Source organism: Saccopteryx leptura, chromosome 5 (assembly GCF_036850995.1).
Source record: "Saccopteryx leptura isolate mSacLep1 chromosome 5, mSacLep1_pri_phased_curated, whole genome shotgun sequence".
Classification (NCBI taxonomy): Eukaryota; Metazoa; Chordata; class Mammalia; order Chiroptera; family Emballonuridae; genus Saccopteryx; species Saccopteryx leptura.
Genome location: NC_089507.1, coordinates 76,036,610 through 76,060,684, shown reverse-complemented (window position 1 = coordinate 76,060,684; position 24,075 = coordinate 76,036,610). Strand labels below are relative to the sequence as shown.

The window sequence follows — 24,075 nt, the reverse complement described above, 5'->3', positions numbered from 1 at the left end:
ATTCTACATCTCTAACAGGTAAGAATGCTACTTTCAAAGGGTTGTGCACAAAGGGGCACTGTTTTTGCTGTCATCCTTCTATACACTTGGCACTAATGTAAAAAATACATAACTCTTCCAAGGAGAACTGAATAAAAAAGGGGGTCAGGTTGAGAGCCCAGTATGTTACTATATTTTCTTCTTCAGGATAATGTAGGATGGTAATTAAGGCCACATCAATATTTCTCAAGGGCTCCCATCTCTCCCCAACTACGGTTGGATTAATTGGCTTACTGCTTTGGAAGAGATGTTATTAACCTTCAACGATCTACGTTTAAACTCTTATAGAGCTGTATGTGCTGTTGTGGACATGGTTCGGCTAATAGCTTTTTCCATTTAGATAATTAAGTAAAAGTAAAATTATCAAGGTTAGCTTTATACACTGCTGAATAACAAATGCAAAACCTATTCAAATGAGTTACATCTAAGAACAAATATTAAATGGCCCTGGATGTTTTAATAACAAAAGTATAAAATATTCTCTGTTGGCAAACAATGTGAATCAGAGTAACATTAAAGCAACCTGCCTTTTCTAACTGAAAAGACCCCCTGCACTATACATAGTTCCTGTATACATTACTTTTTTATTTAAACTAAAGCTTTATTAAATGAATTGCAATAGCAATGGCCGCCTTTCAATATATATACACATTATATAGGTGCATATATATGTATATATGTGAGATACTAATTTATTTAACACAATAGAGGCTTACGCCATATGATAAAGTTTAATATACATCAGAAAAAACTTTTAATACTGTACAATCACATAAAGGTCATATGCACTGTTGCAGTGCAAGAGTAGTTTTAACTGTAGTCTTGACTGGCATATTAATGGCTTTTTTGTAATCCTACAAAATTGCATTCTCATTTCATGTGGCCTGAATGGTCTTTAAATTATTTCATAAACACTGCAGGGGTTGCCTTTGGTCCACAGTTATAAAGCACACTCAACAGCAGTGGAGCATTGTATGGATGCAGCAGAAGAATGTAAAAGGACTGAAGTTATTGCAATTATATCTTTAAAAATAGAGAAAGGTTACATAAGAGGCCTTTATGTAAAATTAATCCTGCATATACTTTTAGTATATTCAGTGCACATTTCCTATACTTGAAGTACAGTATATGAAAAGCGGACTAATAGGATCCTAGTATACTATATTCTGGGGGAACAAGTTGAATAATGAAGAAAAGTGGAAGGAAATGTATTGGAAGAGAGGGAAATAGAGAGAGAGAAAGAAATAGAGGAGGGAGGAGAGAGGGGGTGAGGAGAACAAACTAGAATTGTTACTAATAATCCTGATTTAAAAAAAAAAGTTACATCCGTGTTAGTCCCACAATATTACAGTTGCTCCTTGCAAAGGGAGTCCTACAAGAGAAACAGTGAAGAGATTTTGTTTGATGCTCATATGGAAGTGCCTCGGTCTGGATCATTACCCAGATTGAGCCCCAGGCTAGGAGTTGGTTGATAAGGAATAGATGACATTGTTTTAATAGGACTCCTGAAAAAGCCCCCATTAGGTGCCCTGTGCCTGAAAGGGCCAGTTCGGTGCTCAGGCACGTTGCCAAAAGCAAAACCAGAGGCAGCTTTAGCTGACAGTGTGCGGCTAAGAGTCTGGATCTGCTCTGGGATAAAGGTGGTTGTGGTAATATGAGTGTTCCTGAAATCACTGATTTGCTCCAGTGCTTGTCGTGTTGGCAAAGTGTCAATGTCCAGAGGGGTCAAGTCAATTGACGAGGTGGAAAACTGTTTATGGGGGCTGTCGTCATCTGTGCACAAGCTATTTACACGTCTATGGAGGTGCTCCAGGTCAATTTCCTTGTCATCCTGGAGATGAAGAAAAAGAAGATAAGGTTCTCATCAGTACTAGCTTCCATGGTTAAAAAATAAAAAAAGTAGTTCAGCAAACATGATATGTGATGAACTGAACTTTGGGATTTACTCATTTAACAAGTATTTATTGAGCACCTAATATGAGCCAGGCACTGTCCAAAGGTTCTGGGGGGTACCAATAGGACTCTGGTAAGGTTATCTATAATAAATATTTTTCTTGCAGTAAAAGTTCTAAAATGAGCATATGCCACATGCAACTACAAAGTGCAAAAGCAGTAGATGGGTGATTGTCTTTTATAAGAACAGGGACAGACCCAGGCAAAACTGTGCAAATAAAAAGTATGGTTTTGGCAACTCACCCCCCAACCCCCACCTCTTCTTTACACAGGCTTCTTCCTTTTTAAAGGTGTCTTATTCCAGGTTAAATATTTGTTCTTTTCTAGTACTCATTCCTAACTCTAGCTTTCCATTCTTGGAAATAAGTGAAATAATATGCTGACATGCTAGTTCTCACTAGAGTGTTAGTGACTATCATACTGCCATTTCTCCTTAGGCTCAGATATATACAGTTGTTTGGAAAGAGCAACATTCAACACAAGAGAATCAATTCCTAACTGAGAGACTTCATACTTCATGCACTCAAGCTAACTGAGTACCTGAATGAGGCAATATTGTGAGGTCGAGTCTTTTTGAGACCACTTCAAGTCCTGACATATGAATGGTAGTTTTAATTTAGGGTCAGGTATATGCTACATGGCCACTAAATCAAAGATGTTTTATTTATGCTAGTGGAGTCTTAGTAAAATGGTGCTTAATAAAGAAAAAGAAGATAAAACCTTAAATTTCTGGAGTTGAGACCAATTCATAAATCTCTTAGGATTTTCACTGAAAGTGAGCAGTAGAGCCCAATATTTAAAAAATAAAACTGGCAAGAAATAAAATTGTCCTTTGTATTAGTCTTACTTATAGTTCAAGTTCAATTAATTAAATTTGTAAAGATTTTAAAGTATTTATATCATAAAAGAAAATATTTATTTCTAAGATCTGGATTAGCTGTCATGAGTTAGAATGGAGTATGTATTTTTTCTTATTGTGCTTTTATAGTGTCCTTAAGTGAAAAATATTTTGAGTGCACCACTGTTTTCCTTCTCCTTTCTTATTTCAAAATCCAATAAAAATATCCATTAATGCAATATTATCACTGAGACTTTAGAAGGATTGAAAGATAATTTTATGGTTCCCACAGTAACTATAGTGTAGTCATCCATCAACAGATATAATAATGTAAGATTTAATATCATATATAGTAATTCAAAATTTAAGGAGCTTGGGGAGTCCTTCATTTTCTGATTTTTGAGAATATGAAGTCTTGGCTATAATGCTGCATTAATGTGGTCTTTGGCATTGAATCAGTGTCAGTAGAGATACCAGCAGCTTCTTCCACGAAGAAAATACTGCAATAAAACCTGATTAATTTTTAGTTCCTACTCCACTAATTTAGAGTGCATGATCATTCAGACAAGTAGGAAACTAAGATTTATCTTTGCTAAGCCAGGTTTTTCCTTATTAATTTTGCATATAAAGTGGTAGAAAGCAATTCTTAGACTAGGAAACAATACATTTAAAAGAATACATGCAAAAATTTGTATGCAAGCGAGAAGTCATTTTCATTGGTGCAGGAAAGCAGGACTTCTTGCTCTAGGAATCACATCAGTCAGCCAAGACCTAGTTGTAGAAAGTTTAAAACTGTCCGTGGAGACTATCAAGCAAATCAAATCACTCAGCAAATTTAGGTTGTTTTCATGTCAAGTTGTGAAGCTTTGTAAATATGATTTTATTATTTATTATGTTTCACATTTTGGGTCCAGTAGAAATAAGATAGTTATAAATCCCATCATTTTGGATAAAAACAAGGCACATGCCACTTTACAAGAAATATGATTTGTAACTCTGTAATGATTCTCTCAGATCTCTGAAAAATTTTAATCTGGCCTTGGAGTTGAGCTAACTCAAGAGTAAAGGAGAAATATTAAATTTTAGATGGTTCCACGATGTGGATTTGTTAAGCTTAGGGTCATCAGAGTTAAAAACATAATCACTTCTCTTCGGTTTACGTACAGAGAGAGGGTAGCAGCCACTGATGGTGAAGAGAAAATTCTAATTATTTTATTGTATAATTGTATTTCTTAGGCCAAATCTTATACCCATAAGTAATTTACCTATAAGTTAAACAACTAATGGAAATAAAAGGATAGGCCTCACTGTGAACTGGTCAAGGCAATCGCAGCCTATAAAAAGTCATTGAATTAAATTCTCTCCTGAGATTTGGGAGAATTTCAAAGCCCATTGTGGCACATAAAATTGTCAGTCTTTCAAAACACTATATAGTCTCTTCTTCATGGGATGTCTTAAAATGGAAATTGCTATTGGTCCTTACTGATTTTTAGATTTCACAAATTTATCTTCACTTTGCAAGGAGAGAAGAAACAAGGACCACTCTCCCCACTTTCTCCCCTTCCCTGCCAACACAGCCTGCTTGTTGGTTCAACTCACACCCAAGCCCCTAATCAAGTACCTCTTTTGATGGGACCCTGGAGCCTTTCCTCTTGTTCCACCACGTCTCCAGCATGGCGATAAAGCAGGAGAGAACAATTCCAGCAGCCAGGATACAAAAAACCCCTGCAAAGCTCTTTATGTCCAGGGCACCTCCTTTCTGCTTTGTGTCCACTGAGGAATACAGGTCACACTGGCCATTCTTTGGCCACCATTTATGCTTCAGGATGTCCATGTCACCATTCTGCTGAAGCTCCAAAATCCTTGGGGTAAAGAACACACAAGCCTGAGTTATATATCTTGTCTCAGTCCACAGCACATCCATTTAAATCCCGGCTCTACAGGCTGGTAGCCTTCGAGGTAAAATGAATAAAGAAATTAGCTTGCAGATGTAACCCTAGGACACTAAGAACATTATGGCTGTAATGCTATAGACAGAATTGTGGCCCAATGTTTTCCCTCCTCATTTCCTTCCTCTCGTCTTATTTTTTTTTATTTCATTTTATAATTCTGCATATTTCCCCACCCCCAGTTTGTTGCAATCTGTTTTTACAATTACATTTCATAGGCACTGGTTTTATGTGGATTCAAGCTGCTGCAGTTGTGTGTTCCTTTCCTATATGCAGAATGGAGCTCTGGAGTTTAATGCTTTTATGAAGAACATTCTGCTGCTTAGAGCAAGAGGCTGGCATAATGTCACCCAGCATATGCTACACACAAAGAAATTCAATTAAAAAGGCTTCTATTATTTAACACAGTATGGGAGAAGGCCTTGGGACAAGTTTGAAGTTGATAAAATATATCATTTTTTTTTTTTATTTTTCACACAACTGATCTAGTTTTCCTTTCAGTGCCAAAGGGGGAAATAATCTTACCTTAGAGAACAAGAAGAAAAGTTGACCAGAGGCTTTCAGAAGTAGTTAAATTCAAATAAAAAATATCCTTTTTCTTCTTCTTTTCTTTCCCCCAGAGGCTGGGAGTTGCTGCAAAGACTGCAGCTTTGTTCAGTGTGATTTTTCACAGGGGTTTATTTTCAATTCCAAACTCTGTTGGCGCTGAGACCCATCTCGCTCTGGCCCTCCCCCAGCTGTGCACCTTTCACATGCTGAGAATGGTCAGGGCCAAAGCCATGAGCACCATCCTTAGGGTTTCCTAGAATTTCTTGCCCAAACAGCTCTAAGTGCTCACCAGCACTCATGAAGGCCCAGTCCCATGTATTATCTATCTCCTGAGAGCAGATCTCACAGCCATGGGTGCACATGAGTTGGCAGAGTGATGTTTAGAGAATGCAGACAGAGCTTGGCTGTGCGAGCTCAGTGCAGATAGCTTTGTGTGGGAGACCTTTCCCTGTCCGGGACCGCGCTGGGTGTGGGAGAGAGGGGACCAGAGGCTGACTTCTGTGTCACTGGATTAGTACAGAGTTCCTAGGATAGCCATGAATAAGAAATTCAAACCTGGCTTCTTAGGGGGCAGGAAGGCATATTTATTGAGATAAGAAGATAGGACATATTTTATCTGACAGTGTTTAGCTTGATTTATAACTTTTACATATTTAAGACTTAAGATATGTGGACCCAGATTTATGCTTTTTCTCCTGATCTTCAATTATTTGGGAAGAGACTGCTTAAAAACTTTAGAGAGAAAAACTAAGCCTATATGGGAGTTAATAATTCACTTTTAGTGATATATTACCTTTTTATCTGATTCATGTCACCCAGGCATCTATAAGATTGAGATAAAAGATAATGTTGGGGGTGGGATTAACATTCAAGTTGAATTAAAGAAGAGGAAGAAAGCCCTGTTGAGAGTTGGGCCCATGCCTATCATCCACCTTTGGATAGTCCCATAGCCTCACCCACAGCACCCCCTGCTGACAATCCAGAAGGCTCCCTCACCTCCTAAACTATGTCTTAGGAAATTGATTTGTCTAAAGTTTGAAATTGATTTGCTTCATAGTGTTGCTTAAAAACAGCAGTTAATTTGATGAATTAAATTTACTAAAATAAGTATGACTATTAATGGTTCATACTATTAATGGATCATCTTTATTCCAGTCTCTATCCCAGACAAAGTCATTCGTATTTAGAAAACAGAATTTTTAAAAGTGAGTCTCATGGGACATTGGTACCTAGTTCTGTAAGAAAAGGGTCCCATGGTCATTAACATAAAAAAAACCCTCCTGAAATTAACAAAGAAGTCAGCTTATTAAAGACTCTAAGAAGACCTGCAGACAAGAAAACTTGCATCATTTTTTTGTTTTGTTTTTTTTAAGTGAGAGGATGGGAGATAGAAAGACTCCCACATACACCCTGACAGGGATCCAGCTGGCAAGCCCTGGGGCTGATGCTTAAATCAATCAAGCTATGCTCAGTGCCTGGGTCGATACTCAAATCAACTGAGCCACTGGCTGCAAGTGGTGAAGAGAAAGAGAAGAGGGAGAAGGAAGGGAAGAGAAGTAGATGTTTACTTCTTATGTGTGCTCTGACTAGGAATTGAACCCAAAACATCTACATGCTGGGGTAATGCTCTATCCACTGAGCCAACTGGGCAGGGTGCATGCTTTCGTTTAATACAGCATTTCCTAAACTTGTCTGACTTTCATTCCTCTTTTGTTATATTTCTTCCCCAACAGCACAACTCATAGAGCTAGAGATTTGAGAAATCTTTAGGTATTTGAAATCAAGGCACCTGAGAAATAGTACCTTGATCCAAAGGGACAATTATTTGGAACTTGTAGCACTGTGTTAGGTGTGACACACACATAATCACATCAACGATGCTTGCTTGGCTTGCCCATGAATACCATTCAAATGACATGGGCAAACCCTTTAGGTATTTACCTATCTAGGTAGCCCAGATATTATTGAATACCTTGGAAAAATTCACTCATATCTAAAGAAATTCTTAATTTTGAGTTTATAAGTACATGTAGAAATAAAAGTACAGCAGTATTCACTAAAGGAGAATACTAAAGGGCACTAAATGTGCTCTCAAGTTCCCTTGCCCTCCTACAACCACCACACTATATTAATATCTGTGGAAGTGGGAGAATTTTCCTTTATAGCACTTGTCATCATTTGTGATTATTTGTGTTTACCTGGTTAATGTCTGTGTACTTACCATCTCCCATGCTGCCTAACACAGAAAAGCACATACAAATATTGATCAACTTACCACCTATGCAACTTATGACCATTCGACTTTATGACCACAAACGCTAGCCATGATAGCACAAGCATTGCCCAGCTGGGCCTATGACAGTGCGGACCAGCTTCTGGCAGCACTACCATCTCCGCGTGCACCATTTCAACTGTTATCCCAGACTCGGTACAGCAATTTGTGTTTTGTGTCTTGGATATTTTTCATTAAACCCCTCCCAAGATGTCTACCAAGAGGAAATTGTCTTTGCAAATATTAAACCAGTTGTACTGGTAATGCAGTGTTTTACTTAAACCTGACGAATGTAAAAATAAGAAACAAAATGGTGTAGAGATGATAAAAATGGTATAAAATGAACAAAGAAAATTATGATAAAAATATGACTTAAAGATTTTTATAACATCATTTCACAGTACTGTACATATAGCCTACTCAATTTATGACCAAATCGTGTTACGATCGGTCTGTCAGAACCAATCGTGGTCGTAAGTTGAGCACTACCTGTATATATTGACTGAATATACTCAACGGTTTTTGGTAAATGCACTCTGCTCTCAGATTCTACATTTTTCTTATCATTGATACTATTTTCTAAATTTATTCCACTTCTCCTATTCGCTTATCCATTCAATAAATATTTAAAAAATGATTTCATGCCAGGCACTTCCTTGAGTACAATATTTATGTTAAACCACAACTGCACATTCAGCCAGAATGGCCTACGCCAGTGGTCCCCAACCTTTTTTGGGCCACGGACCGGTTTAATGTCATAAAATATTTTCACGAACTGGCCGTTAGGGTGGGACAGATAAATGTATCACGTGACCAAGACAAGCATCAAGAGTGAGTCTTAGACGGATGTAACAGAGGGAATCTGATCATTAAAAAAAAAACAAAACATTGTTCAGACTTAAATATAAATAAAATGGAAATAATGTAAGTTATTTATTCTTTCTCTGCGGACAGGTATCAAATGGCCCACAGACCTGTACCAGTCCACGGCCTGGGGGTTGGGACCACTGGCTTAGGCAACACTGTGAAATCATTTTTTTTTAGATGTCATCTGTTCATGTTAATTTATTTTTTCATTCATTCACATATTCATTCAGGAACTGATGATTGCCTACTCTTACCTCTTCAGTAGTATTTGGTATCACTCACAATGTATCTTTATTATTTCTATACCTGGAAATGCTTTTGTTTTAAAAAGTTATTGGAAGAATACATACTCTATGTCACCCATTTTGATTCTAATAGTACAAGGTCTTTATCTAAAGAATTTGTTTAACCCTAGAAATTTTGGATTCAGTGAGCTGAGTGTAAGGAATTCATCACGGGAAATAGGGGCGGGGCATCTATACATGCCTTTAAGTATCATCACAGCTCAGAGATCTCTTTATGTGGTTCATCTCATGGTCACTGAAGCACAGGTGGCTGAGGCACTGCAGGCAGACCCTACCTTTGGGTGCCTCAGCCAAGCTCTGAAACCCAAAGCAGATCGCGGGGATACAGGCTGGTGTGGAGTAGAAGTGTAGGAAAGGAATGAAAGTGTGCTTTAAGCCCAGCGTTCTGCCATTCATTCTACCTAAAAATCTAGTGCTCCCGGAAATTCTACTGCAAGATTTCACTACAATCTCCTTTTTATTATTTAACAGAAACTCTTTTAAGGATCAGATAAAGAAAGTTTAGCACAATCCAATGCCCTGCTTTAAAGGTTAATGGGATGAGTTCTTACAATAAATGAGGAGAGATTTTCCTTTTTCAAATGTTCAATAACACTGGCACCTTTAAATGACACTTCAAATCACACATACAGTTTTGCCTTTTAATTATAAGCAACATTTATGTGTGTGTGTGTGTGTGTGTGTGTAACCATGCAAGAATCTAGTTGAAAAATTCTAAATGAGTACAATGAAAATTTTTAGTTCCATTTTAGAATGGTTGTTTTTGTTATACGTGCTATTTCCACAAGATGGCAGTCTTTGCTCATAGACAGCAAGGTATTAACTGGTATAGTTAACCTGCAGGTTTCAAAGGCATAAAATATAAATTCCTTGCTGTTGTAAACACTTAAACTATTAGAAACAATGTGATGAACAACTAAATGTGTGAAATCTCTTCTTGTAGTTAAAAAAATTCCCATTATTATTACCTCAGGGTGATGATAGTAATGCTTATTTTTGAGAGTTATTATGGTGAGAATTAATGAGTCCATATACAAAAGCATCTTGATCATTGCTTGGCATTTAGTAGGCAACCAAAACTCAAAAGCTAGACTTATTATTGTCAGTACATGTGACAACCACTCTTCTTTGGATTTGTTCTGGAACTTACTTCTTAACAGACAGAATATTCCCAGATCAATCAGTCAGTGATTTATTCTCTGACAAAAATATTGCATTTTCTTCTTTTGTCCAAAAGTATTAAAACATTTATAATCTCATTGAACAGAAAAATCTTAGAAGTTCATAAAACCTAGCTTCAACTTGAAAATGGCTAATAGATCAATCCAGCATGCATTAAATTCTTTACTGATATAAATGAACAAATTTTAGGGGAAGGGAGGAGGGAAGTAAAAGATCTTTCTTTATAGTCAAATGAAAATACTCAACAGGTTTGAGGCATTAATCTTGAAAAGCTTTTTACTTACTTTGAAGATAACAGCCTTAGTTGTGTGTGAGAATGGTACTAATTATTGATCACTTATCATCCTTTAATCAGTATTCTAAAAATTGATTTTCTAATTAGTTTACTTATAATAAAATGGTTTGCTGAAAGGTGGATGCAAATTTCTAATCCCACATAGATAATTTTGATTTTGCCTTTGAATACTATAACTGTCTATAGGTTCCTTTCTAATTTTCTTAATTTCTTTACCCTAAGGTAAATTCCCTGATGTAAAAAAAAAAGACACTGGTTATCTAAAAAAAAGAACACCTGACTTTTTAGTTGTTTCTGTTGAAAAAAATGTGGAGGTAATTAGAGACTTTTATTTTTTATTATTATATAAAAATTTTTATTTAGAAATTAATTTAAACAGGGTGACTTTTAAAAATAAGTGCAGAAATTCTTTTTTCAGGCTATGGATGAAAGAACTGTGTGAGTCTTTTGTAATAGAAAGTTTCCACTCACATTCATAGAAGCATGAATACTAGAATACAAAAGACTGAAAATATCTATTCTGTCTCATTTCTCTCCATCCATCCCATGGATGAGAAAAGTGAATTATATAGAATAATAATTCCCTGAGGCTCTGGCTTGTTGGCTCATTGGTAGAGTGTTGATGCAGTGTGTGAAAGTCCTGGGTTCAATTCCTGGTCAGGGCACACAGGAGAAGTGCCCATCTGCTTCTCCACCCCTCCCTCTCTCCTTCCTCTCTGTCTCTCTCTCTTCCCCTCCCGCAGCCAAGGTTCCATTGGAGCAAAGTTGGCCCGGGCGCTAAGGACGGCTCCAGTGCCTCTGCCTCAGGCGCTAGAATGGCTCTGGTCACAACAGAGCAATGCCCCATGGGCAGAGCATTGTCCCCTGGTGGGCATGCCAAGTGGATTCCGGTTGGGTACATGTGGGAGTCTGTCTGACCACCTCCCCACTTCTAACTTCAGAAAAATACAAAAAAATATATAAATAATTTCCTGAAATTATCATATTCAACACAAAGAGGTTATTTATGTAACACACCAGGGCAGCCAGAGGGAATAGACCAAGTGCTCTAGATATTGCAGGCCCTGCCTTGGCTCTGTTGAGAACTGAATAGATGGCTTTTTTTTTTTTTTTGTATTTTTTCGAAGTTGGAAACAGGGAGGCAGTCAGACAGACTCCTGCACGCACCTGACCAGGATCCACCCAGCATGCCCACCAGGGGGCGATGCTCTGCCTATCTGGGGCATTGCTCTGTTGCAACCAGAGCCATTCTAGCGCCTGAGGCAGAGGCCATAAAGCCATCCTCAGTGCCCGGGCCGACTTTGCCCCAATGGAGCCTTGGCTGCGGGAGGGGAAGAGATAGAGAGGAAGGAGAGGGGGAGGGGTGGAGAAACAAATGGGTGCTTCTCCTGTGTGCCCTGGCCGGGAATCGAACCCGGAACTCCTGCATGCCAGGCTGACGCTTTACCACTGAGCCAACTGGCCAGGGCCTAGATCACTATTTTATTAATATTCTAGTACGTCATCTTAGACACATCTGTTGGGAAGCACTGTGGTACAGATTAAATGACTTTGTTTTAGTGACTAACACAGAGTAATAGTTGATTTGGAGACAGAATTCAGGTCTGTTTTTCAGCACATTTCTCTCTAACATGTATTCAAAGAAGAGCAATCTCTTTTAGTTTCAGAAATTTGTGAGACTCTGAGTAAAACTGTCATCACTATGTTTCCCCTAAATCAAACAATATAATTGTAGCATGATTGCAAATTTATTCATACTACAATTTGGGTGTGCAAAGAAAATGTAGCTTTTCTCTTATAACTTAATTGATCTTCCTCAAGAAAGCTGGGCCCGAGTAGTGAGAACAAAACTAAAATTAGCTCAATATGATTTAAAATTTAATCTGATCTAATAATTTAACATGTCTCCAGCTTTAGCTCAATTTACTTGAGAAAATTAATCCTCTTGATTCCTCCCTGTTTCCCTTGCTTTGTTTAAAGATGGCACCAGGACTTATGGAGGATGACATTATGTCTCCTGTAATTGGAATTTGGGAAGAGAGAGCCCAAAGCCTCTTGCTGGTCTTTGGGTTTGCTCTGGCAACTCTCCATTGAGGTGCAATGGAGGAGCTGAAGTCAGCAGAGGATTTATATCGGCTAGTGTTGGCTAATATCTTTCTCAACTCCTTTAGGGCTTATGGACCTTCCACCGCTCACCTGGCCTCCTTTGTCTCTCTGTCATTTTCTTCATCCAGCTCCTAACTATTCTGTCGCCCTTCAGACACTAGTATGATATCACTTAAAGTGGAGGGTCCCTAGTAGTCTGTGATCTAACTCAACATTCATACCACATGGGAATAGGAGAGGCCTAGGAAGGAAGATCGAACCTGTGCTTTTCCCTAACCATGCAGCTCTGGCTTCTCAACCAATAGGGTCTTCTATGTTGCTACAAAGCCTGGCGTGACCAGGGAACTCCTCCCAGAGATGCTAATGGGAAGGGAAGCATCAGGCCCTCTATCCTTGGTGAGTATTTCAGTCTAACTCTTCCTACTTGCCCATCTCCCAACCCCTGCACTCTGCTGGGAACCTCTAGCCAGAAGTGGTGTTGCTATCTGTTTGTTTCCTGGATGTCCTTCTTATACCCCACATCTTCAAACTTCTTGGCTTGTCATAGTAAGAGGGAAATTTAACTATACAATGATAGAAATTCTATGACCTTAGACCTCCATGCATGTCTTCAATTTGGAAGTACTGAGGAAACTTGGAGTTAGGGATTGGTGAGGATGAAAATACCTTATTTTATTATCTTAAAAACATTGATCTGTTACATCCTTATGATTTTTATGTAACCAAAATTAAAGATATTTATGATAGAGTCTCGCTGCTTATTAATCTTTAATGTTAGTTATCATTGAGAGAGAAATTTGAGACTAACTGAAAAAAAGTATTTTTGAGTAGATCTATTTTGGCCCAGAAGATCCATATTATTAAATTTATTTGTTAGGTTATCATAGAATTTTCCTTTCCATTGTCACTGAAAAAGAATAATAGCATGCAGATGATTTTCAGAAAAACATCAGCTCAGTAGACTTTCAGTCATTCATTATTTCTTTCATTCTTATCTTGGAAAATGTAGGTAAATGAGACTGGAGCAAAAACACTTACCAAAGATCCAGATTTAGTATCCAACTAAGTGTAGAACTCTGATTGGCCCCTGACCAGGTGGTGGCGCAGTGGATAGAGCTTCAGATTGGGATGTGAAGGACCCAGGTTCGAAAACCTGAGATCGCCAGCTTGAGCATGGTCTCACCTGGTTTGAGCAAAGCTCACCAGCTTGAGCCCAAGGTCTCTGGCTTGGGCAAGAGGTCACTCACTCTGCTGTAGTCCCCGGGTCAAGGCATATATGAGAAATCAATCAATGAACAGTTAAGGATCCACAATGAAGAATTGATGTTTCTCATCTCTCTCCCTTCCTGTCTGTCTGTCCCTCTTTCTGTCTCTGTCACACACACACACACACACACACACACACACACACACACACACACACACACCCTCTAATTAGCATATCCAATAGCAGTATTTGAACATTAGAGTTGTGAAAAATTCTATCAACTTCCTATGAATCAGGTATCAGTTGATTTTTTTAAAAGCTTGCAACCACATTTATTAGAAAAATATCACTTGGAAGTTCCTTTCTTTTAAGGTTGAAGATGTGTTCCAGGGCACTTTATCAAATTCCTCTCAACACGGCAGAAATCCCGGCTCTCTGGGTGCTCATAGGCCACGGCATGACCGGGTTCCACTACAGTGCAACCTAACCCTCCACAGGGGTCATGAAGCAGAAGCGGAGCCTCTCCTCTCTATCCAGACGGTTCTGGAGCCAGAGCAGCGGGGGAGATGCGACAGCAGAACTCCTCGGCAGCTGCAGCAGCCACCTAGTTCGCCTGTGGAACTTGAACTTCACCTTTTCTTCACAATCTGCTTTCTGGAAGCGTTGGATTTAGCCGTCTCCTCCAGGCTCTCAAAGTGTTGTCTCAGACCTGCAGGGCAGGTGGATACCCCAGCTACGTAGTCAGGGGCAAACATGTCAGTTTTCTGCCTGGCCTTGCGGGAAAGTCACAGCTGAGGAAAGCACTGGTCCTCAGATGAGGGTTGACAGCGTATCTGCCGCCTTTGGGAATGGGAAGTGAGTACTGAGGCCCCGAGAACTCAGCACCTCTGCGTTGTGGAAAAAGTACATACGCATGGTTCTGCTGAAGCTGACAGTCACAGACACTTTCTTCAGGGTCCTGTTTCTACAATGTGAACAGAACGCTGGGTTCATGTCAGATGTTGTCCTGAAACAGTCAAGGCAGCACCAGACGTAGCTCCGGACTTCTCAGATCAGCAAGCTATTCACCACCAGCAAGTGCTGCCTGTCCGAAGCAGAACATTCTGCTTGGCAAAGTCTGTAGTCATGTGGTAGGCAGTTAGACAGACGTGAGCAGAGCGTGGATGATGGGGCAGTTACAGAAGGTCACCAAAGTAAGGACCCAGACCAGTCTGCTGTTGTGTTTCAGATCCAGGCCCAGAAAAAGCAGCAGAACCAGAAAAGCCACATCACAGTGACTTTAGGACCAGCTGCACTGACTAATGACTCCCTGCCCCGTGTGGACCAATCAGTGGAGACCACAACCCTGAAAGGACACACCTGGAAAGCTGATGAATATTCTATTGCGAACCTTCCTTGGGACCTCCCATAAAATCTCTGCCCTTAATAGCCCCTAAGTTGGAGGACCCAGTTCTCTCCCCTTGTGGAGCACACTTGAGCTTCTTTCCTTCCCCTCCCCCCAGGGTGTTGTTCTCGTTCTTTTAAGCTCCTTTTTTTTTTTCCCTTTTGCCTCTATATCTTGTTTCCTAAAGCCCATTTCTTCTAACTCTGTGACTTTCTAAATAAACTTTTTCTTATGTTTTGAGTTGTAGCTCTGAATTCCTTCCTAGCCAGAACTCCAGTACCAGAGGTGGCTGAACCCAGGGCCTGTTAGCCTCCACCGGTCTAAGACCTGGTGCTGTTTTTGTTCTCATCACACCAACAGTCACACAGCCGACCAGTCTTTAGGATGTGCACTGTTCCAAATCCTGCTGGATCTCCTTGATGTTGCTGGGGGTTATCCCCCCCCCCCCCTCCATCCTCATCGCTATCTTCATCATTTCTTTCTTCAAATCCATTCTCTTCCTTCTCATTCTCACTTGGAACATCTTCACCTTCCTCAGTGAGCAGCTCCGGCAGGTCACGAACAGTATCAGAGAATGGGTTTCTCCAAAGCACAAACTGAATTCTAGGTCCCATTCAGTGTTCATGTTTTACTGTTCCTTGTGGGGGTTTAGGCTCTGAGGGCAGATGGAAACCAGAAATGTGTAGAGGAGTTTCAGGTGCTGCACTGATGAGCTCACTTTAATCCTTTCTTGTTCTGAATGTAACACCCCAACAAACTCTGCTTCCAACTGGCAAGTAAATGCCAGTACTTGGTGTCTGTGGCAGAGAGCCTAGGATAGGGTCCAGTTTTCTTTGAAAACTCAGTCACCAGCCTCAGGTATTCAAGAAAGGACTCTTTTAAATACAGCTCTGAGAGCAGGAGATCACCCACACTCGGTCTTGTCCCAAATCTCGCGGACCACATCCTGGATGGTATAGATATTCTTCTCAATGTCCTGCTGAGTCATGTCGCACAGGAAAGCGCCTGCATCTGGCACAGCGTGCTCCACCGGAGAATGCTTGTGCCGGTCCCTACATCCCACTCCAGGCCTCTGGGAACTAGAAGGAGCTACTGGGGGGACATCTTTCTGCTCAGGCTACCCGCGCATATGTACACCGTGCGGGCAGCCCACCCAGGGGTTCTGGGTGGGGTCAAACCTTGGGGGAATACCTGAGGAAATACCATCCAGGCCTTAGTGCTTTTAAAATAAGCTTTTAAATGTAAAACTTGTATATATATGTATTGTAAAAATTCAGTCAATGGATAACCTTATTTAATGATCATAAGCCAATAAGATAGGTACTATTTTACAGTCAAGAAATAGCTATTCAAGACAACGAAGTATAGCTATCATGGCTGTAAGTGGTTGTAACAAGATTAATACCCTCGATATTTTTCTTAAGCGAAATCTTATATTGATAAAGTCTAATGCAAAATAACTTAAGAGAGACTATTAGAAGCTATTTCCTTTGTTTAAATTGGATTTTTAACTAGTTCTTCCAGTTAGTTGAGCCTAATGACAGTTGCTTAAATCTAATCAATTAATGATTATGGCATTTCAAATAAGTTTAAAAGTAATCATCTTTTAGACCAGATACCAGCAAAGATTGTGTTAAGGGTCAGATAGTCAATATTTAGACTTTAAAGGGCCACATGGTTTCTATTGCAGCTACTCAGCTTTGCCTTTATACAGTGTGTCCGTAAAGTCATGGTGCACTTTTAACCGGTCACAGGAAAGCAACAAAAGATGATAGAAATGTGAAATCTGCACCAAATAAAAGGAAAACCTTCCAGTTTCTGTAGGATAATGTGGCAGCATGTGCACATGCGCAGATGATGACGGAACACCGTGTATACAGTGGAGCAGCCCACAGCCATGCCAGTCAAGATGTGGACGGTACAAAGGAAGGTTCAGTGTGTTCTGTGATTCACTAAATTCGAATCCATGACCAAAGTGCAACGTGAATATCGGCGCATTTATAGTGAAGCGCCACCACATAGGAATAACATTACTGGGTGAGATAAACAGTTGAAGGAAACCCGCAGTTTGGTGGAGAAACCCCATTCTGGTAGGCCATCAGTCAGTGATGAGTCTGTAGAGGCTATACGGGATAGCTACCTAAGGAGTGCTAAAAAATCTGTGCGTGAGCTCACATTGAACTGCACTGAATAGGTATGAAACTGGGAGAGTTTTCCTATTATTTGGTGCAGATTTCACATTTTTATTGTCTTTTGTTGCTTTCCTGTGACTGGTCAAAAGTGCACCATGACTTTATGGACACACTGTAGTTAGGAAAACAGGCCTGAGCTGAATTTGACCTTATGGCTATAGTTGCTGACCTGTTTTATACCCTCACTTCAATTAAATTACTCTTTGAAGTCAACAATTATTTATTTTACTGATAAATTGAAGTGTAGAGGGCTTAAATGACTTGGGAAAGTTTGTTTTAAAATTAGTGATTTTTATTTTTTGCTAAAAACTCCCAATGCAGAAAACTTCAGAACCAGATGGCCTCACTGAAGAACTCTACCAAACATTTAAATGAGAATTAACACCAATTGTCCTCAAACTTTTCCAAAATATCAAGGAAAAAGGAATACTTTCAAACTAATTCAATGAAGCCAGCATTACTTTTGATACCAAAATCAGATAAAGATACTACAGAAAAACTATAGACCAATATTCCTGATGATTATAGATGCAAAAATTCTCAAGAAAATATTAACAAACTGAATTCAAGAACACATTAAAAAGATTATACACCATGACCAAGTGGGATTTATCCTTGGGATGCAAGGATGGTTCAATATGTGAAAATCAATATATGTAATACATCACATCAATAAAATGAAAGATAAAAACCACACAATTATCTCAATAGATTTTGAAAAAGCATTTGACAAAATATAACATCCTTTCATAACAAAAACCCTTCACATGTTGGTTTCAGAAGGAACATACATTAATATAAAAAGCTCATATACAACAAAACCCATAGCTAACATCATATCCCTTGGAGAAAAATTGAATGGATTTCCTCTAAAATCAGGAACAGGACAGGATGCACACTCTCACCACTCCTATTCAATATAGTACTGGGCATCTTAGCTAGATCAAATTGGAAAGACAGAGGGAAAAAAGTCATCCAAATAAGAAAGGAAGAAGTGCTATTTGCTGATGATATAATCTCATATATAGAAAATCCCAAGGAGTCAGTCAGAAAAACTGTTAGAATTAATCAGATATTTTAGTAGAGTGACAGGAAACAAAATCAACATACAGAAATCAAATGCATTCCTTTACATTAATGATAAAGCATCTGAAAAAGAAATAAAGAAAACTATTTTCTTCATAATAGCATCACAAATGATAAAATACTTAGGAATAAATTTAGCCAAGGAAGGGAAAGATCTATACAATGAAAACTGAAAGATTTTTGCTGAAAGAAATTGAAGAAGACAGAAAAAAGTAGAAAGACACCTTATGTTCATGAATCAGAAGAATTAATATTCTTAAAATGGCCATTCTCCCCAAAGCCATCTATAGATTCAGTGCAATGCTTGGCATTCTTCACAGAAATAGAAGAAACAATCCAAAATTTGTGAGTAGAACCAAAAAAGACTGTAAATAACCAAACCAATCCTAAGAAGAGGGAACAAACCCAAAAGTATAACATTTCTGGATATACTATAAACTATAGCAATAAAAACAGTATGATACTGGCACAAAAATAGACATATATTTCAATGGAATAGAATAGGAATTCCAGAATTAAACTTCAGTGTATGTGGTCAACTAATAATTGACAAGGGAGCCAAGAATACTCAATGAAGAAAGGGTAGTCTCTTAAGCAAATGGTGCTAGGAAAACTGGAGAACACATGCAGAACAATAAAATTAAACCCTTATCTCACACCACTCATAAAAATAGCTCCAAATGATTAAAGACTTAAACATGAGATCTGGTTTCATAAACCTCCTAGAAAAAAATGTAGGGATCAAGCGTATAAATATTGGTCTTAGCAATGATTTTTTTGAACATGACATCAAAAGTACTAACAACAATAGCAGAAAACAGTTAAGTGGAACTATATACACTATACAAAAAGCTTTTTGTACAGTTAACAAAATGAAAAGATAACCTACAGAATGGCAGAAAATAATAGCAACCACTAACTTGATAAGGGTTAATATCTAAAATATATAAAGGGCTCAGTCAATTTCACAATATCCAAACAATTTGATTAAAAATTGGGCAGAAGAACTAAATAGACATTTTTTCCAAAGAGGACATCAAAATGGCCAACAGATACATGAAAAGATTCTCAACATCACTAATCATCAAGGAAATGCAAATTAAAACACAATGAGATATCAGTTCACAGCTGTTAGAATGGCTATCATCAAGAACATAAGAGACAACAGGTGCTGGTAAAGATGTGTTGAAAAGGAAACCCTTAGCCTGACCAGACGGTGGCGCAGTGGACAGAGCATCGGACTGGGACACGGAAGACCCAGGTTTGAGACCCTGAGGTCGCCAGCTTGAGCGTGGGCTTATTGGGTTTGAGCAAGGCTCACCAGCTGGAGCCCAAGGTTGCTCGCTCGAGCAAGGGGTCACTCAGTCTGCTGTAGCCCTCCCCCCCGTCAAGACACATATGAGAAATCAATCAATGAACAACTAAGAACTGCAACAAAGAATTGATGTTTCTCATCTCTCTCCCTTCCTGTCTGTCTGTCCCTAACTGTCCTTCTCTCTGACTCTCTCTGTCTCTGCCACACACACCAAAAAAAGAAAACTAAAAAAAGAAAAGGAAACCCTTATACATTGTTGGTGGGAATGTAAATTGGTCCAACAACTATGGAAAACAATAGGGAGGTTCCTCAAATTAAAAAGAAAAAATCTACCATATGATTCAGTAATTCTACATCTGGGTATATACTCAAAAGAAATGAAAACAAAACTTCCATGAAATACAGGTACTCCCATATTTATTATTGCAGCGCTATTGACAATAACCAAAGTATGGTAACAATCCAAATATCCATCAATGGATGAATGCATAAAAAAGATATGTTGTACATACACACAATGAAATATTAGTGAGCAATGAGAAAGGAGAATATCTTTCATTTATGACAACAAGGATGAACCTTGAGGACATTATGTTAAGGGAAATAAGTCCGACAGGAAAAGACAAGCACTGTATAATATCATTTATTTGTGGAATTAAAATAAGTTAACCCTGTAAAAAACAGACAATAAAATGGTGGTTACCAGGAGATTAGGGGTGAGTTGTAAATAAACCATAAAGATCTAAAGTATAGTATAATGAACATAAATAATAATGTGCCATATGTAACATGATTAAATATTGTTACATCAGTAATCATATAAATGTGTCAAAGTAACACTCTATACCCCTCAGACTTATACAGTGTTACATATAAAATATATTTAATTAAAAACTAAAGGTTTATTCTTATTCTAGTGCTTTTGACTATGTATATACAATAACTAATATATAGTAATGCCTATTATTAATGTGTGTACATTTAAATAAACAGAGTCACCATGTGTTGATTTTATAACTGTCCATGTTGGGAAAGAATTTTATGTACACACTGTCTATTAATAATGGCAGTAAAATAGTTCATGTGAATTTTAGATTTCCTTTGTTTTCTGATTATCTGGAATATACATCTAAACATATAATCCTGAGAGTGGGACTGCCCATGTTCCAAAAGAGTGACTGCCTTAATTATTCAAGATAGGTAGTATTCATTGTCTGGAGTCTATACTGTATTCGCTGAATCATTTTCTAGGCAAAAGAAGTTTTATCTTGAAATCAAAGGGATATAAACAGAAATTATACTATTAAAAAGAATTCCAGGAAGTGGTTGTGATTTACTAAGAATGGGTAAAATAATCAACAGAGGCAGAAAAGGTGACATGTCTTTTTACTAAAAGATATAAAATGTTTTAAAATTATGTGTGACTAGAAATACTGTAAACTAATCAGAAGTTTTTCAGGGCTGGTAAAAAATTACCCAAGCAATGAGAATGGAAGCATGTTAGTACTGGGAGGAAATGGGAGATGAGATCATACTTAACTCCTGCAGGGCGAGGTGAGGTGACCTGCCCAGCTCCCCACTACAGGGCCAAATCAACAGGGTTGAATTTAATTATAAGCTCAGTTACTGAAGACTGCTGCATGTCAGGGACCTGCATAAAAAGAGAAGTTTCCTGTATTGCTTCAAACCTGCTGTCTCACTTTCAAATTTGCAAAAGATAATTTGATAAAATCTTTAATTGATCAGATCTGGTTTTCTTATTAAGAAAACAGAATCCTTGTCTTTATGGAGTAAGTGGTGTCTTTCTAAGGCGTCTATTTTTCTGTGTGTGGAAAATGAACTGTAAACTTTCTCCAGATGACGATTTTCCAAAAGAAGAATAATAATCAATGCATTCATAATACTGCAAAGTTTATAACGCACTCATCAAAAACATTGCATATCATTTCATGTGCTTCTTCTGATAACCTTGTGAGGGAGGAATTATTTTGATTGATTGAATGAGTGATTCTTACCTCCCCTGTTCCTTATTTTCATAAAAGGCTCTAAGAAGGCTGTTATTAAATTTTTGTTTTAAAGCTGAGGAGATTAAGGATAAGAGGTGAAGAAAATTTCTCAAGTCTCCACAAGGCTGGTAAATGACACAGCCAGTTCACAAATCCAGTTCTTCTGGCTTTTGTGCGTTTTTTGAACATGCCAAGATCTTTATTATCCCGAAAGAAAATCATTATAAATGGAAGTTGTCTTTATTTCCTGCTACATTATTACCTGAGGATTTTACTACTCCAGTTCCTTGGATAACATGCATTCCATTGTATCCATTTACAAACATTACACTTCATGTAACACATCCTGATGTCCCCAGAGAGCCACATGAATATCGCATAAATTCATTAATCTCTTTGCTATCAAACGTCAGATGAATTCATTATCATGAGGCACTTAGGGGACTGCCGATTTTATAAAAACAAGGCAGACAACTATATAGTAGAGGAGAAGGTAGTCAAAGGGGTGAAATATATTGTGATAGGAGATTTGACTTTGGGTGGCAAACACACAATATGATATACAGATGATGTATTATAGAATTGTACATTTAAAACATATATAATTATATTAACCAATGTCACCCCATTAAATCTGATTGAAAAGAAAGCTACACAAAGAAATACAGTAAATAAAATCTACTACATGGTTGAATATACCAAAAAAAAAAAAAAAAGTTGTGTGTTCAAAATAAGGAAGTCCTTACTCAATGTGAATAAACATTGTAAAGTTTTAACCTGTTATGCAGAATTCTACAGTTATCCTAATAAAACTTTTTTAGAGTTTAAGAAATAGTCGATAAAAGGTACAAAATTTATTAACCAACACAACTATTTTGAAATCTCTACATTATTGAATTTTTAACACTTAAGATTTTTTATGTTCAAATACTGATGAGATTTTTTTTGTCAGCTCTAAGAATCATACCTTATAGATGTTAATTTAGCTGAAGATGAACCTTAATGTTGAAATAAATAATGCCCATTGCAATTGATCTCTTTCGGTTAGAGTCATCTGCTTCCTCCAAAATCTTGCACAACTTAAGGGGGTGAAACCAGCCTTGCTCACAGAGAAGCAATTGCTTGAAAAATCAGATTAGCAACAATGACAGATCTCAAGACTTTGGTGGCTAGTGAACTTTAATTATTATGTATTTTATGTGTTTATGCTGGTAGTAAAAGTCAAGCACTCATTATAGAAATGGCAGACATGATCTTTCATAAATTAGTGCTGGTTGGCAAATGAATAGATAATCAGGATAATGAAAGCAAGTCAGAAAGATGCTGGATAGCTGAAAAGACCCCAGCAATGGCTCCCACTGAGATAGAGGACATGATTGCAATTGGAAAGAGAACACTTCTGGTGATCTTTTAAAATGTCAGCTCCATCCTTAAGCTCAGTGTGATATTTGGGTTATAGGATAAAGGGGAAAAATTCTTCCATTCTGCAGTGAGAAGCTGGCAGTGATCATCTTTGCTTACAGTCACTGTTAAGGCAATACAAAATATTTCTATGCAGGATTTTCAAATGCAGGTTTAAGAAAAAGGGTCATGCCTTGGCTGGTTAGCTCAGTGGTAGAGCGTCGGCCTGGCGTGCAAAAGTCCCGGGTTCGATTCCCCTCCAGGGCACACAGGAGAGGCGCCCATCTGCTTCTCCACCCCTGCCCCCTCTCCTTCCTCTCTGTCTCTCTCTTCCTCTTCCGCAGCCAAGGCTCCACTGGAGTAAAGATGGCCCGGGCGTTGGGGATGGCTCCTTGGCCTCTGCCCCAGGCGCTAGAGTGGCTCTGGTCGCAACAGAGCGACGCCCCGGAGGGGCAGAGCATCGTCCTCTGGTGGGCAGAGTGTTGCCCCCTGGTGGGCGTGCCGGGTGGATCCCGGTCGGGCGCATGCGGAAGTCTGTCTGACTGTCTCTCCCCGTTTCCGGCTTCAGAAAAATACAGGGGAAAAAAAAAAGGGTCATAGAGTCAAACTTACTTCACTTAATATTTTATACATACTTTATGAATATTTTTTATCTTTGTGTCTGACAACTAAACCTTAAAATAAGTAGGATGTTGAAGTGTGAGCTATATGTAAATGCATAAAAAATGTGATATGCATCTTTGGCGCAATGTTAGGAGAGCAATATGGAGAAGGAGACGTTTGAATGAAGAACATTCTTATGACCATTTGCATAAACACTGAACATTTTTTAAGTAGAATAACAACTTAAATACATGGAAGGAATTCATTATTTTAAGAGCTCTTATAGTAGTAGGTACTTTGGCAATGAGAATTCTTTTACAATGCAAATAACATCTAACTTAGAGGCCTGTATATTGATATATGCCTTAAAAAAGAAAACTCAGGGCATGTTTGTATTAAAGCTAGTAGATCAATTCCGTGCAATTAAAATTCTCAGTCCAGAGTTAGAACTTTGATAATAGTACAATTTTAGGACAACAATTTCACTATGTTTTACCCATATTTCCATAGATGGAAAGTCTAAAGA

General features: G+C 38.4%; 1 protein-coding gene and 1 pseudogene across 2 annotated transcripts in view; both read right to left on the bottom strand.

Moving 5' to 3' along the window:
- Positions 1–747: 747 nt before the first annotated feature.
- Positions 748–24,075, bottom strand: part of GRID2 (glutamate ionotropic receptor delta type subunit 2) — a 1,621,553-nt gene continuing 1,598,225 nt past the window's right edge. For both annotated transcript variants that reach the window (XM_066385691.1, XM_066385692.1), the window contains 2 exons: positions 4,452–4,692; positions 748–1,870 (listed from right to left, as the gene is read on the bottom strand). In XM_066385691.1, coding sequence (XP_066241788.1) covers positions 1,448–1,870; positions 4,452–4,692 — 664 coding nt within the window. In that variant the 3' untranslated portion in view covers positions 748–1,447. The remainder of the gene's footprint in view (positions 1,871–4,451; positions 4,693–24,075) is intronic.
- Positions 14,192–24,075, bottom strand: part of LOC136405567 (RNA-binding protein NOB1 pseudogene) — a 43,113-nt pseudogene continuing 33,229 nt past the window's right edge.